Genomic DNA, 16799 nt, shown 5'->3' on the forward strand with positions numbered 1-16799 from the left:
GGTGAAACATATAGAGGAGAGATGGTAAAGAGGGAGAAAGAACAGGGAAGGGTAGTACAGAGCAGATAGGCAGAGGGAGAAAAGAGAAGGAAAATGAGCTACTGCTGACAGCCGAGCAGAAAAGGATACACATATTTAAGGAAAGACACAATTAGAGAAATGGCCTGTCTCCAAATAAATTGGAATTAGACATTAAATGATAAAAAAAAGTTACATTTTTTTTCTTCTCCTACTCCTCTGAGAGATATTTAATTAAAAATCTAATCAAATAAATGACTCTCAGCCAGCGTGCCTGTGTGAAGTCTTTTCCAATCCCCTCTTGGGGCGTATGGTCACAACACGCTGTCCCTGTTAACTACACTTGCCTCAGGAGTCGGTGTTAATAAGCTCTGCAATTGTTGCACATGGTTCACCCTGTTTAGGTCTTTTTAGTCAATAGATAGATGTAAAAGTCCTCTCCCATGGGGATCTCCACCTCCTTTGATGAAATTATACTTTTGCATTGGGTGCAGTTGTTTTGTATACTGTGCGTTGAGATTCATTGTCTGTGTGCAGCTGGCAAAAACACAAATGCGTCATCGCTTATTCCCGTACGACGTGTTCAAAAATGATGTTCAGGGGCATAGATTAGAAGTTACCAGTGGACGTCACGTGCTCAGAAACGGGGTTTGTCCCGGTTTATTCACTCGTTATGTTTTCTGTACCTGCGTTCTCCGCTGCCTCATCATTCATTCTCTATTTTGCTGACAGGCATGAAAAAGAAAAAATGCTCTGCATCCATTCAATAAATCCAACAGTCAAACAGGAAGGTTTGAAGAAGCGTAGGAGTACGTGTCTCATTTGTGCTACAGGCCTTTATTGGTTTTTACTACTACATTGGCCTAGTTTCCAGAGTTTCCTCTTTTCTTACTATTTATTGGGCATGAAAATTTTTCAGCATAATGTAGCTGTCTTCACATTTCACCCATGGTGCCGTCCTAATGACCGAACGACTAATATTTGCGATAAGTATTGGAACGTGGCCCAGTTAGATAACCTAATAACACAGGTGTACCCCACGTCAATATAAGAGAAAACAAGTGTTTCTAATGTGAAAAGCATGGAAGTGTGGCGGTAACACAGAGAAAGATTTTTATTTGCCCCCCCCCCCCTGTTTCCACCCACATACCTAGAGTGCCGGTGTCCCTCTCAGGTATTTAACAAATTAGACACAATAAGTCATTTAATTGCTCGGTTTTCATTTCATGCACTTGTTGCTCACGTGTTTGCTTGACACATGCACGTGCGGAGGTTCCCCTCATTACATGGCAGCTTTGTGATTAACGAGAGAAGTTAGCGAGTTATACTAATTGCTGTATTTTTTATGAAGATTAGTGGGTTTGCCTAGAGGTAGTGTGAAGAGGGGATGGAGCAATGTAAGAAACTGAAGGATTTGCTTTCTTACATTATCTTTTTCTTTGGTTGTCTGAAGATTAACTGCATGAAGACTGATAATGTCATGTAGTGTCTTTGACATGCAAGCGTGTTTCAAATGTTTGTTTTTTTGACCATAGATTATAACCAGGCAGTCCAAGATGCCAAAACCTCCTCATACAGAGACTTTACGCTCCACTTGTGGCACATACTACTGTCTTTTATTTCCAGTTCACCCTCACCCATTACCCTCTCTTTTCTCTCTCCCATTTTCTTTCATCGGTCTCCCAGGACGGAGTCGGTTGCTGAGAAGATGCTCACCAACTGGTTCACCTTCCTGCTTTACAAGTTCCTCAAGGTAAAACTGTCCCAGAGGCGCACACACACAGATACACACAATTGCAGAAGCAACAGCATCACCACTGGTGTTTGAGAATTGAAAAATGTCTCACTAACAAGCGCACACATTCACAGCTGCAGCATTAGATAAGGCAGAGGCAGCAGGGTTCCTATTCCTTACCTCTGCCTTTCATGTGGTAAATTCTTCTTTCTACCAGTTGAGGGATCTGCAGAGTCTGAAGCACTGTTCAGACACAGCTGGCCATGTTGATTTGATCACCGTAGACTGTCGCACTAACCTGTCCTTTCTTTGTCCCAAGCTTGATTCTTTTAGAGCCAGGAAAGTGTCTGTGCGTGTATGCATGGCTGTGTGTCTGGATGGCTCTTCAGACAGTTGGGGCTTATCAAAACAGGAAGCCACACATCTTACACAATTGCATTCTCTTATTTCTCTTCTGTCTGTCTTTTTGAAATCCTCTCTCTGATTTCATATCACAGGGACTCACTATAGCTTAAAATGTGATAAATTCTTGCTTCCACACACACATTCTCAGCTTTCAAACATTGCTGCAACTAATCAGTTAGCAGCGGGGCCTTAAACCCCCGCCAGGGCAGGCATTCTGGTGGACAAGAAACCAGCCAAGCCCTCGGGGATCCCAGTTAGCATCTGTGTATGCGAGTGTGTCCGTTCTGGTTGTGCACGCATGTGTGTCTTGGCTCCAAATTAGAGACTGGACGGTGAGAGTGTGGTTCAGTAAAAGGGGAGTGGGTTATCAGAAAAGCTGTTAGGGATTTTTTCAGCAGCTGTGTTTATGAACTTTAGTGGAGACAAAAATAACAGAGAAACAATTAAAAAAAAAAAAAGCAAAAACACGGAAGATTGTGGAAAGAAAATGGTTAAAAAGAGGGCAGAGGTGTTTTTGGAGGGTTTAAAGGGCGTGTAGGGAAATATGGGTGGGGGGATGAGTACTGAAGTAAAGAGTTTCTGTAGCTAGCAGCAAGATTAAGCCTCGCTTTCATCCAACCTTTGCAGTTTAATGCCTTTCTTTCTCCTATGTTTTTGGGAGTAACATGAAAGAAAGGCCTGGAACAATTTCAGAGTTCAGCCAGGTGTAAATAGAGATGGGTAAAGGTCAAGTACCTGTTCAAAGAGATAGAGCTTTAACCTACGAAACGAACAAGAGATAGGAAAACAAATCCTTTTATCCATTACCCTATTCTAAGCATTCACTTGTCCTCTGTTGCACAAGCTTGTGTGGGATCACATGGTCACTTTATTCTGCTTTAGAGAGAATTTTAGACGAATTATAAAATGTGATTGCTTTAGATTAATTCAATGAACAAATGGCATATATTATAATTAATTTAACAGGACACTGAAGTCAAAAACACTGTAGCGCAGCAAAATGTCTGCGCGACACAATGCTTTTAGAAACGTATAGCATCAGTGCTGCTTTTCCTCACTGGCACCATTTGAAGGAGACAGAAGGACTGAGACGCAGCGCAGAGCTGGTTTGTATGCTGCTAGACAGAGAGGACGTCTGCCAGTGTGCTGTGTTTTCACCATAGGAGGCAGGCAGTGCTAGATTATCCCACAGAGTTCATCTGACAGCTCACCAAGATGACTGACTGGCGTTGATGCATGAACATGTCCAATGAAGCTCGGAGGGCAGCACTTGCAATATTCGGCTTTGCCTCAAGGCACAAAGCTGCAGACAGAAAATGTGAATCACTGGTTAAAAAGCACTAATGTGAACATTATCACACCATGAACGCTTTTAAATACACACACACACACACACACACACACACATATATATCCTCATTTCGCATTTACGTCATCAGTTTTGTCTGCAGCGATAAACATGTACTCGACAAATTGCTTGCTGAGATCAGAGATTTGCACAGCATTGCAACACTAAGTTATTCTAAACAAGCAATGATTAAGATAGATTATCTAAACCAGTAATTCTCAGTCTTTCTGACCTCCTGAGCTGCAAGTAATTAAATCATAATTTAATGCTTTTTCATCAGCGCACCTAATTTGAAGGTCATAAAATATAAATATATCTCAATTAGTTAAAATCAACACTGTGCAGTGTTAAAATATTAACAAGAAGTCAGGAAAGACGGCACATGACACCTGTAAGGAGAAAATACAAAGCCATACAGGCAGTGCTTAGTTTGCAGGCCTGCTGAACAAGTGAATGGAAAAGAGGGGAAGCAGAAACGAGTGTGAAGAAAAGAGAGACAGGGAACCCAACATCCCAGTGCTTGTTGCCCATTTGACACGTCTCACACACCAAAGTGCTTCTCCCAGCGTTTTTCACCCCTCAGTCGTTAACCTTCTATTAACTTCTCCATCAATTGCCACTCACTCACACTATAAATTCTCTCCTCCTTGCTCACTCACTTGCTCACACACACAAATAGAGGCTATTTTTTCTTACTGAGGAAGAGACACAGGGGAGAGGCTGGAGGTTGTGTCAGGGGGGGGGAGGGTTTTTGTTTTTAGCGTGCTGTTAGCCAACACAAGCCGTGGCCTTGTCCTTTACTGCTTCGCCTGTGGTTGTCTTAAAGAAGATTAGAAATATAATTGAAGAGTTGCTCTGAAAAGCTATGCACTTTTTGCTGCCGTGTTTTTGCTTGGAAAGTTCTTGAACAGTTCAATGTTCAGTTTTCACTTTGTACAGTATGTCTTTCTCTCCTTTTCTTCATATAACCTTTTGTCACTTTTCCTTGATACCTGTCTCTTCCTACTTCATAATACAACTGCGTGTCTCACTTTTTGAAGGAATGTGCCGGGGAACCTCTCTTCATGCTGTACTGTGCCATGAAGCAACAAATGGAAAAGGGGCCAATAGATGCAATCACAGGAGAAGCCCGCTACTCTTTGAGCGAGGATAAACTCATCAGACAGCAAATTGACTACAAGACTTTGGTCAGTACTCAAAAACATACTTTCTGGACACAGGCGCATTTGTTTCTGAACAAGGTTGTAAAGCAGATGGATGCTTACAACTAAAACAGCGCAATGATGCAGAGCTGATATTTGTCCAGTAATTTTGGAAAATATTCTTTTATCAAAACAGGATCCAACCTGCTAAATCATTATTATGCCTGTATTGATAGGAATAAATAGCTAGCTGTGCACCCCTTCTGCTCTTTAACACTGATTCTGAGGTGCCATATGAAGTGTTTCTTTGCAGGTCAAACACAACCACAGGGTCATGCTCTAACACATCAATAGTTATTACTTCCAGTCTGTGCTGACCCTCTGGTCTAAATGAAACAATGCTCTTTCCCTTCCGCCCTTTGCATTTGTAGACGCTGCACTGTGTGAACCCGGAGAATGAAAATGCTCCAGAGGTGACAGTGAAGAGCCTGAACTGTGACACAGTGACACAGGTGAAGGAAAAGCTGCTGGATGCTGTGTACAAAGGGACGCCTTATTCCCAGAGACCGAAGGCCTCAGATATGGACCTTGGTAAGGAGCTGGAAAAAATGAACAACATACAAATATCAAATCACACGGAGAGTCATAACACACAGCTGCGCTGCTATGGGAGATAAAGAGGGAATTGCTTCAAGAGCTCTCTGACACAGAAGGGAGGCACTTCTGACAGGAGTGGGAATTCTGATCCTAAAAAACATCTAGTAATGTGTTTAAAAGTCCGTAAAACTGCACTACACTCACTCTGAATTCGATCTAATTACAGTAGATTAAGTCGTAGAAACCTGATTTGCTGTTTGGAAGTTTAAGTTTATGATGAGAATTGATTGGTGTGCCTAAAAGGGGCACTGACTCTGTCTATGCTGTCTGTCTTGAAAGATTCTTATTCCCTTTCTATTAAACATTACAACCTTACTTAGCACTCTTGTGTGTGTCTGACAGAATGGCGGCAGGGCAGGATGGCTCGTATCATCCTTCAGGATGAAGATGTCACCACTAAGATCGACAATGACTGGAAGAGACTCAACACCCTAGCTCACTACCAGGTAACCAGCTTCTTAATACAGCACAGAATCCCTTGAAGCTATGCTGGAGAAAAACCTCTGTGCTTCTTATTGATGGCGTATTTATGGATTCTTAGGTTACTTATCAAAATGAAAAATCCAGAAATAAATTCCATGTGAGCACTGTGAAAGTTTCTTTGGCTGGACAATAATCTTGCTGCTGGTTGAATGTCTGCTTCAGGTGACAGATGGCTCAGTGATTGCCCTGGTACCCAAACAGAACTCGGCCTACAACATCTCCAACTCCTCCACATTCACCAAATCCCTCAGCAGATACGGTACGAAAGAAGGTGTGTGTGTATTGTATGTGTGGAATTATAAAAATTCTGACTTGTTAATTTTATTTATTTATTTATTTGCAAAACTTGGGATGTTGTTCATAGAAAGAACCTTTAAAAACATCATTCAGAACCTTTCACATGTTAATTTGGCATCTGTCTCATCTACATTAGCAAATTAGCTCAGTGCTTTTCACACCTGTTTACATGACCTGGGACTTGGTTCAAACTGTTCCACAAATACTGGTTTCAATTTACATACTTTGGCCCCTGGAAGCCATTAAATATGATATTGCTAATCAAGTATTTGTGCCCTTATCAGTAATATAGTACATTTCTCCACACAGTGTTTTAAGTGAGTTCCAAACCTTTGAAAGAGTTTCGTGTCAGTTCTCCTCTCTGCTGTAGAGGAGTGGATAGTAGTTTTATTATTACTCACTAGGGCTGCCACGATTTGTCGACTAGTCACGATTACGTCGACTATCAAAATCGTCGACGACTGATTTAATAGTCGACGCGTCGTTTGAAACTTTGTAAGATCACAAAAGACGCAGGAATAAGTGGCAGGATTTAAGAGTGTAATAACGGACTGAAACAGAAGATGGCAGCATTGCATGTACAAGGATGTCAGCTACCGTTAAACCCCGAAGAAGAAGAAGAAGCAGCTGTGTCCCAGAATTCATAGCGCGGCCCAGCGCAGTTTCCAACAATGGCGGCAGCTAGTTAGTTTTAATGTTACTCTTATTCTTCTTTCTGGGTCACAAAATAAACGTTTAACATATTTTCAGGCGAGAATGTAGCTGTGTAAACCTCAAATATCTGCTCAGTTTATCAGGACACCACATATTTTCAAAAGCGCTCCGACGTTTTCGGAGACATCTGTTACCCACTAGCTCGTTAGCGAGCCGGGGGCTAGGCTCACTAGCGCCGTGAGAACACCGGACTCCCCGCAAATCGTTTTCAAACCCACCGCCATCTTTCGCTACTCAGGTTAAATATATATGAGTCACTTAGATAACTTAAAATGTTATTGTTTGGCTTTTTTTTTTTTTAGTATTTTATTTGTTCCTGAGTAAATCAGTTTGTCTGAGATTAAAGTTATAGTTTTTGCACAGCTGAATAAACGTCAAGCAGACAGCTGATTATCAGAAGTGTGAGATGCTCCAGAATATACTCCAGTGTCCTGTTATAGTTTAGATAGCAAGGAGTTTATTAAACTTCACCGAAACAATCTGCAAATTTCATAAAAATTTAACAAACTATCATCTTGTCTTTATTTTTAGTGAGCACATACCTTAAACACTTAAAGCTGTAAGCTAATGATAGTTATATAAGAGCAGATGCTGCTGGTGCAATAAGCTGTAGTTTTACGTCTAATGGATGATGATCTGATTAGTCGACTAATCGCAAAAATAATCGGTGACTAGTCGACTATCAAAATAATCGTTTGTGGCAGCCCTATTACTCACTTACGCCACAGTTCTGTCCACTGATGTTCTTCATATCTTATGTGATAAATTATTACAGGTGTAATATTAGTTCACATGAAAGTCTAACAGACATAAAACTGATGTCCTTCATTCAGCCTAAAGAGGCAGATCAGGAAAATAGAGCTGTTTTTCATCTGGTTATATTAGCTCACTTAAACTACTTGTTCTTGTGTTTGCCTTCCTTCGTCTAAGTAAAGTTGCCTTGGGGGGGGTAGCTGTCACAGACAGCTACCTGAAGCTTCCCTTGTATACATGATTGTGCAGAAGACTGTTTAATGATCCCTTAACCTCGAACATCTGTTCAAACAAATGCTTGGCCTTCTTGGGGGCATACATGGAAAACAACAGCGTAGCTAAACACAGTATAGCAGTGGTGCACTGAAGTTGTTGCAAAGGAATCAGAAATCTTGAAAGTTTCTTACATATGTGAAATCAAAGAGTCACATGGAGAACAGCATATTTTAGATACATTTTTAAGCTAACAAAATGTCAGAGCTGTCAAAATGCCATATTTGTAATAACTGGTTTAATGTTGTGAAGTAGATCTCAGTTCCTCACGACGTTTCCCCCCCGTCCCCCCCTCTCTTCTACCTCTATAACTGTACAGAGTAACTCTACTCCAGAGCCCTGCCACTGTGGCATACACATAATACTCACTAACACCCCCATCATATTTGCTCCGAGCTTACCTGGTTCACATTCTGTCCTGACAATTTCAAACCCCTCAGTCCTTTGCTGCTTTGTCACGCAGCTGACAAGCATTCAAAGTGGAAGCGTAATACTCTGTGTCACAGATATGACATCAATGTCCGACAAAAGGAGAGAGGGGGCAGGTGAGAGAGTGATAGATGAATTTATTTTGCAGTGAAAGAGTGACATGTAAGTAGAAAAAGCTGTCACATTTCAATAGTGCTTTTAACTTCAGTCAGATTTTGCCGTCTTCAGCTATGCCAGATATTTCATTTGTCTCATTGTTTTTTCTTCTTATATAAATGTTTCTCCTTGAAATGGTGATTAAGACGGCATGAGTCATAATTTATAGCATTTAACACACAGAGCAGCATGAAGGTTTTTGGCTCTTTGACTTATTTCTCCAACACGTCCTCCTTTATCTCTGTGCAGAGAGCATGCTCAGGACAGCCAGTAGTCCAGACAGCTTGCGCTCCCGAACACCCATGATCACCCCTGACCTCGAGAGCGGCACCAAGCTATGGCATCTGGTGAAGAACCACGACCACTCAGACCAGAGGGAGGGAGACAGAGGGAGCAAGATGGTGTCTGAGATCTACCTGACCAGACTGTTGGCCACAAAGGTAAAAAGAGGCTGCGTATTCTCTCACACGCGCAGACCCAGCCTCCCGACTCCACCACATCCCTGTCATGTAGCCCATTTCCACCAGCAGCCCCTGTTGACCTTTGTTTGGTGGTGGTCTCTAAGCTCATTAACATTTTTCGTAACCTTTTCCACAAAGACACACATATGCAGAGTCTTAATTAGGAGGTTGACCTTTGACTATTGAGTTGTTTGGTTGGTGTTACTGGGCCCTCTGTTGGTGGCCTCGGGGCTTTTAGGCCCAGGCCAGTACCCCACGATCATTATTCACCTAATTCCTCCATGTCCTCCAGACCACACTGTGGAAACTGTTTAGGTTTTTATGCAGCATGTGTCCTCAGATGATGATCAGAGAGGTTGGTTTAAAGGCTGGAGTTAGGTCAAGTGTTTGTTGATACTGTGCAAAAACAAACGGCAGGTAATTTGTATTTCTTCCCCGAGTTAGTTGTTAACCACTACGGAGCAGTGTGTGACTGAGCCTCCATGTCTGTTAGATTAGGTTGTGAAACAGAAACTATTTTATTTTCTTTAACTGCTGAAGCTGCTAAAGCAACAACAGCTTTTCAGAGCTATAAAAGAACAGCTAAGAAATGGCTGTGAAAGCCTTGCAGCCATATATATTTATGTACAGTCTAAAGCACACGTTTCCTATAAAGTAAAAGCTTTTGCCCAAATTCATACTTCCACTAAAATAAGTGATGATAAAATAATGTTATTTAAGGATTAATTTAGCAGTGCTAATTACCTTCAAGAAACACCTTTGTTTAATTTTTGCATTAATTGTTACAAACTGCACTTAAGCACAAGGGAAAAAAAACAACTAAAGTCATTAAGAGAAAAGCTCTTATTCAAAATGCACCCATTTGGTTTCACATTTCCTCAAGAGTAAGAGCGGTTCTGTTCTCTGAATAATGGATTCCAATGATTAACTTGACGATATAATATGATAAAATGTTGCCTTCAACACAAATGTTTTAGTCTAGTTAAGTGTCAGCATTTGCTGTTCGGGCCAGAGAAACGAGGGGGTATATAAAAAAGGGTTTTATTAGATGTATGAAAAGCCAAATTAGCATTTTTTTATTAAACTTGTTAAATGCGAGAAATGGACGACTTTAATGTGTGAATTCTGGCACATCTTAAACACACACATAAAAACACGTGGCCTTCTGTTGGTTTCTGCTCATATACCACTGAATATAAACATACCTCTTTGCATTAATTATAAAATGTCATTTGTCCATACGCTAAAACCATGTCAGGTTCTTGCTCTCATTTGCAGAGCTCCCATGAGCTCCCAGCTATGAAACTGCAAGGTTAGCTGCATCAATGCTGCCTCAACTGGGAAGTGATTAACATACAAGCCAGAGGAGGACAAATGGGGTGGGGGGCACCTAAAGCATTGCAGTTTGTTCTTATTTATTACAGCCCCCACACCTGTGTGTGTGTGTGTGTGTGTTTAGGAAGCTGATTTGTTAATGTGTGAACGAATACAAAACTGCAAATTCATCTTGTGGCTGCTTCAAAAAAGGTTTTGTAAAACGTGGCCTGGATGCTTGAAAACGGGGACAAACATGTGACAACTTGTGGGAAATATCAAATCATTTCAACTTCAGAGAACTTTGTTAGGATTCTGAATTCTCCAGAGTTGTGCGATGTGGTAAAACACTGCAGAACAGCCTTAGGCTGAACTCTCATTGGGCCCTATCCTAAATACTGTAAAGAACACTAAGTGCTCAACATCATCAAAAATTCTCCCAAAGTTGAAGTACTGACAGCAAAGCAGAGTCATCCCAAGTACCTGCTACTGACAGCCATCGCCTGCAGCCACGACAGCAAAGAAGAATGTGCAAGCAAAGGCAGTTGTGTAACTGGACTGTTGAAACATTAAGTGTAACGGGGACAAAACACTTATCTCTATATGTCCATCTTTGGAGACAAAATCTTATGTACACAAACAAACTGGCACATAGTTTTCCACATTTCTAAAATTTGTTTCACCACTTTTTGCATGCTGCTGTTTGCGTGAAAGCCCCAAAGAGCAGGAAAATGTCAACTAGTGTAGTAAAACTCCTAATCCAGTATTGATTCCTGTGCTCAGGGTACGCTCCAGAAATTTGTGGATGACCTGTTTGAGACCATCTTCAGCACAGCGCACCGAGGCAGCGCTCTGCCTCTCGCCATCAAGTACATGTTTGACTTCCTGGACGAGCAGGCAGACAAACACTCCATATCAGACCCTGATGTACGGCACACTTGGAAGAGCAACTGGTGAGTTTGCGCGCGTGTGCAAGCTGTGAAAGGGCATGACTGGCAATATTTGATTGCTGGTTTGTGTTTTGTTGGCATTGGTGTTGCTCAGTAGGAACAATATTGGACAGTAAGCCAACAAATATGGAACACTTTTACATTGTTAGTGCAACAGAATGCACCACGCTTGTATTTTTCCCTGCCAGTTCTAGTATCTAATCACTCGAGACTGCTTGTTCAGTGTGTATGCAGCTTAATGCACTGGTGTGGTATCTCTGCACATTAATAGACCAGGCCTTGTAGCTCTGCAGCTCATCCTTTTTTCTTACTGCTTCCAGTCTTCCACTGAGGTTCTGGGTGAACGTGATCAAGAACCCACAGTTTGTATTTGACATCCACAAGAACAGTATTACAGATGCCTGCTTGTCTGTGGTGGCTCAGACCTTCATGGATTCATGTTCAACCTCAGAGCATAAACTAGGGAAGGACTCACCATCAAACAAGCTGCTTTATGCTAAAGACATCCCCAACTATAAAAACTGGGTAGAAAGGTATGTAAGCATGGTGGATTAGACGTGAATGTTACATTTGTGTGTTTTGTTATATTTCATACAAATATTCAACTGTTTTCGTCCAGGTACTACTCTGACATTTCCAGGATGCCGGCTATCAGCGATCAGGACATGAGTGCCTACCTCGCAGAGCAGTCACGCCTGCATGCTAACCAGTTCAACAGCATGTCAGCCCTACATGAGATTTACTCCTACATCATCAAGTACAAGGACGAGGTGAGATTTAAGTCTTAGTACTACCTAAGAGAAGGAAACAAAGCTGTACTAATGTTACATACTAAATACAAGCTGTTACTTTTGTCTGTATACAAAGACTTACCTTCAGTCTTATTGACATTTAAGAGGCGATTGGGGGACAGGGCTATGGCTCTTTAAATCCTCTTGCAGACCATTACATGTGGAAACCATTTGAATACAAGCGCGCTGATCCACACAGGTGTGCACACGGGTGTTCACTGCTCGTAGACTTAAATTACACCTTTCTTGGCTGCTACTTCAAAGCACATTGTGCGCTGTCTGTCCTGTGTGCTGCACAACAACATTGAATATTTAGTATTTATTGCTGTTTACACTTAGCTAGATTAATGCGATGGTGTTGTGTTTAGTATGTTGCTTTGTTTTTTGTTTTTTTTGCTTGTTTTCTATTCTTTTTCTCTCAACAGGTGATCCAGGAGATTCCCCCCCCCCCCCCCCCTTTCTCACTGTCCCTCTCCCCTTCTGTTTTTCTTTTCCTTCCTCTTTCTTTCTCCCTTTCCTATCCCTCACTCATGTCTGTCCCGTCTGTAACAACTGAAAATAAAATAAATAATAAAAACAAAGGTCGATCAAATGGACCAATACGGCAATGCCACGATGATCCATTTGGCAAAGTAAATCCATTGGGTATCCTTGTTGGTCTTCAGACAACAATTCTGATGGCTAAAGAACCAAATGGGACAGGCCAAAAAAAAAAAAAAAGACATTTAAGAGGCGATTTAGTCGGGCTAACTGAATAAATTAAACCAACTTTTGCATGCTTTATGACCCAGCCATGTGGGAGTCCTTATTCATCCTTATGTAGGAATAACATCTTTGTGCTTTGAAAGCAGGAGCTGTAAGTTTTTTTGCAGCATTTGCTGACCTCTAACCCCTTTTCCCCCCAGATCTTGTCAGCTTTGGAGCGAGACGAGCAGGCAAGGAGACAGAGACTGAGGAGCAAGCTGGAGCAGGTCATCGACACAATGGCGCTGACCAGCTGAGGACCATCGAGCACCTCCTGCTCCTCCTCACTCCTCCTCTCCATCTGTCTCTCTCCCACGTTCCTCTCACCCAGACAACAAACAAAACTCCAACCCCCAAACAATACGACAGACGAAACTGCAAAAGGACCGAGGCAGTATACTGCAAAATGGGGGGATTCGGCAGAGATGGGCGGGGCCTGTGTACGCTTACATGTGTATGTGTGTGTGTTTGTCTGCAGCTCCATACAGTGTGTCTGTGTGAGAGGCTAGGACACGGGACGTTTTTTCACACATACATACATGGAGAACATGTCAACTCGACAGCATTTGATTATTGTGGATGTCGGTGTTTGTGGTTTGCTTGATTTTGATTTCAGGAGTTTTGTTGTGATGACGCGATGGTCAGGAAAGAAACAACGGAAGCCTGGAAAGAACTCCATATACGGCATCATTAGCGGAACGGACCAATCTGTGATGAGCCAATGGAGAGAGGATCTCTCTAGGTCATGTGACTCCAGATGTCACAGTTAGAATTTTTTTTCTTTTTTGTATAAATGTAATCAACTGCCCACTCTCTGATCTCTCGCCACTTGTATTACTGCTGAATTTGCACAATTTACAGAAACGTTACAAAGCAAGACTATATAGATATTATATATAAATACAGCTACGTTTTTAAAGAAAGATTAGGGAGTAAACTTTTTTCTTTTTTTTTTTCTTTTCAAACCAACAAATACAATAAAAATAAGACAAAACACGATTTGATGTGGACAAAAAAAACAACGAAAAAAGAAACAAAAAAGTCGTACTGTGCCATGTTTTCTTTGAATGTTGTTTAGTGCAAAGACATTTTGTTAGATGGAATGTGCTACCATATGATTTTAAATATGAACATGCCTAGTGACTGAAAAGAAGTTTTTGAATAACAACCCATCATAGGATCCTTGTTGAAAGTGACAAAGAAAAAACACAAAGTCGCCCATCTCCACATCTTCCAGGTAGAGTTCATGGTGTCACGGTGATAACATGAAGTTGCTGTTGTTTCTTATTCAATCAGTGCAATCTGTTGGTTTCACAAAGCCAAATATATACCTACAGGATGGTTGCTTTATCATGGCCACGTTGGTGTCTGTTTCTTTAATTCAAAGGTCAAGAGGTGACAGTTTTAGTGGCTCGTAGTTTAGTGACGGAACAATGAAGTAGCTACATTGCACTACCTTAAATATTCCTCTTTGCGCTGATACCACCCTGTCTAACTTTCCAGAGGTCATGCTTTTGTGTTAGCCATCCCTGAAAGGATCATTTTCTGACGGTTCTGCAGGAGCAAAGTCTTTATTATTTACAGACTCTGTTCATTCAGCAACCACAGTGAGGTCAAGTAGAACTTCACTGTGGAGAAACAAAGTCAGAAAAGCCATTTCCAGCCTCAAGCCACTTTCCCCCCTTTTTTCTGTTCTCACAACAGAGGTGCAAAGAAAAGACTTAGTGTTATTTCTCCACCTCGAGAACATATATGTTTGAGACATGGGTTTAAGCTTTCTGTCCACGAGGAGGGTATAGAAGTGTACAGAGGTGAGACACTTTGGTTCATTAGCTACACGAGGCTGAGTAATCCTCATCTTTGCCTGCAGCTCTTGTTTCAAAACTAGCCTACTGCCATGTGTGGCTTAAGCTTTTTATATTACTGCTCTCATAAGAGGATTTCTTTGTTTCTGTTTTTTTTTTTGAAGTCACGGTTTTTGACTTTATGGTGAGAAATAAGAGGGGTTTATTTCTGCTTGCCGAAAACCAAACTGGTCTGTATATTGTTTTTGTTTTTTTGTTGTTGTTGTTGCTTCATTTGTAAATTGTATACTTTTTCATGATGAACAAAAGCTGTTTGCCATTTTTTTGTAATCAGGTTGTTTTTTTTGGTTTTGTTTTTACTTTCATTTGTTATCTGTAAATTGTACATTTTATGGTACGCAGAAGACAAAAGTCTCTTCAGTTTGCCTGAAGTTGAAGTACTTGACCGAACTCAAGGTTTATTTTCCTGATCTCTAGGATCAAAATGAAATTGTTGAATCAGATGAGCGTCTGTGTTGTCGTGATGGAAATGTGACTTGCTGCTTTAACTCTTGTACCTTGTTTTTCTATCGAACATTAGGGCTGTCATTTTATGCTGATCATAAATGCTGTCCAATCCTCTTTTGTTTACTGTACATGTCTGAGATGCAACATGACTTCTACAGCTGTATGCTTACGAGCTTCATCCCAGCTGGGACTTGATAGCTCACTATGTACCTGCCAGTCTTAAAGGGACCACTCTGGCCATGCTTGGATAGAAATTTCTCCTTTTCATGTCATCATGTTGGTTACACATGTTACATTATTTCTAATAGAAATGAAATCCTTCACTAAAATGTTCTTAGTCTATTATGAAAAACAAAAAAAGTAATCATATTTTGGATTTGTTTTTTTGTTTTTTTTCCCCCTTCTGACTTTTTACTGCATTCATACATTTTGGTGCTCTTTCTGTATAGATCACGTGGAAATGAATGACTGCTGAGACTCAGTGGTGCTGTTAACAGCAGTCCTCTGGATGGTCTGTATGAGTGCAGTAGGGACAAATTCACTCACTCCCTCATCACAACTGAGGCTGTGGTGTCCAGCTGATGATCTGTCAGGCTTTTCAAAGACACTTACACATTCTCAATCCATTCTCAGGTTCATGCTCCATTTGTGTCCTATTCCACTCGTAGCTCTGTTGATTAAACGACTGCTGGGGGAGTCGTGCTTGTTTATCATTTGCATGGCTACTTGCCTTTTAAATTGACCTTCTTCTCAAGTCCACATGTATTTTTTTTCCAGCTGCCCTTCTCTACTATTCATTTTTCACTGTTTACTACAACAGCTGACTTGTGTTTATTGTTACTCGGTGGCCTAAGAGTGTAGGCTGTAGATTGAATTGCTGGGTTTGCTGCTGTTGTCAACCTTCAGAGTGAGTAGACTCAGCTCAAAGTCATGTTTAATTCTCAGCTTCATCACATTTTTGCCTTTTCAAACCATTGCTGAATCAAATGAAGTCCTGGCATCATTCTGTGTTTTTTTTCCTGCTCGCTTCTGATTCTTGGAAATTCATTATTTCTTTTTTTTTTCCTCCTTCAAAATGGAAGTTGCATAGAACCCACGGAAACGCAAAGCAAAGGAATTTCAAGTATAGTGGCTAAAGAATTTTAATACTACAATAACTGATACATTTTTAGAGTTTCAGACTTGAAGCGACTGTCACAAGTTTGCAGGTTAACATTCATTGTGTAAATATTCTGTTATTTCCTATTTTGCAGATTTACTACTTGTAAATAAACACGCATCAAGGAGAGATTAAACATTTTTTGCTAAATAATTTGTGGCTTGGATTTTATTTTTTTTATTTTGTCATCAGCCGTGTTTAGAGATGAAAATGTTGTTGTTGAGCAGCTTTGTTGATACATGTCTTGCATTAATCACTTGACCGTCTGCTGTACACATAATTTGAGATCCCCAAAATCCGCTACTCAAATGTTTACATTTATGCTGCCCCCCTCGATGGACGATTGAGTCACCCTCACAACTTTAAACAGTCTTTTGCCAGGAAAGTTTAGCTGCCTGCTTTACTCTGACCACAAGGCCCTAGTCACACCCAGGGGCAGATCTAGAGAAATTTTCTTAGGGTGGCAAAGAAATCAAATGGGGTAGCAAAATCAAAGCCTTTTTTCCCCAAACACATATGCAGGTGGTTACATATGGTTATAATGATTCAAATGCAGTAAGTATACACGTTTAAATAAATACATGTTTTAGTAAATTTTTATAACTTGAAATGCAAATATAAATTTTACATTTTGTAAACATATACAACTATTTATCTA

At 40.9% G+C, this 16799-nt stretch overlaps 1 protein-coding gene across 4 annotated transcripts in view; it reads left to right on the forward strand.

The window, feature by feature from the left end:
* Window positions 1-16294, forward strand: part of plxna1b (plexin A1b) — a 181396-nt gene extending 165102 nt beyond the window's left edge. For 2 of the 4 annotated variants that reach the window (XM_082534175.1, XM_082534176.1), the window contains exons 23-32: window positions 1705-1771; window positions 4547-4693; window positions 5080-5239; window positions 5648-5751; window positions 5951-6059; window positions 8660-8850; window positions 10969-11138; window positions 11456-11668; window positions 11755-11905; window positions 12832-16294. In XM_082534175.1, coding sequence (XP_082390301.1) covers window positions 1705-1771; window positions 4547-4693; window positions 5080-5239; window positions 5648-5751; window positions 5951-6059; window positions 8660-8850; window positions 10969-11138; window positions 11456-11668; window positions 11755-11905; window positions 12832-12927 — 1408 coding nt within the window. In that variant the 3' untranslated portion in view covers window positions 12928-16294. The remainder of the gene's footprint in view (window positions 1-1704; window positions 1772-4546; window positions 4694-5079; window positions 5240-5647; window positions 5752-5950; window positions 6060-8659; window positions 8851-10968; window positions 11139-11455; window positions 11669-11754; window positions 11906-12831) is intronic. The other 2 variants (XM_082534177.1, XM_082534178.1) reach the window with 1 other exon arrangement.
* Window positions 16295-16799: the final 505 nt, after the last annotated feature.

This window comes from Aulonocara stuartgranti (genome assembly GCF_965226115.1).
Source record: "Aulonocara stuartgranti genome assembly, chromosome: 5".
Classification (NCBI taxonomy): domain Eukaryota; kingdom Metazoa; phylum Chordata; class Actinopteri; order Cichliformes; family Cichlidae; genus Aulonocara; species Aulonocara stuartgranti.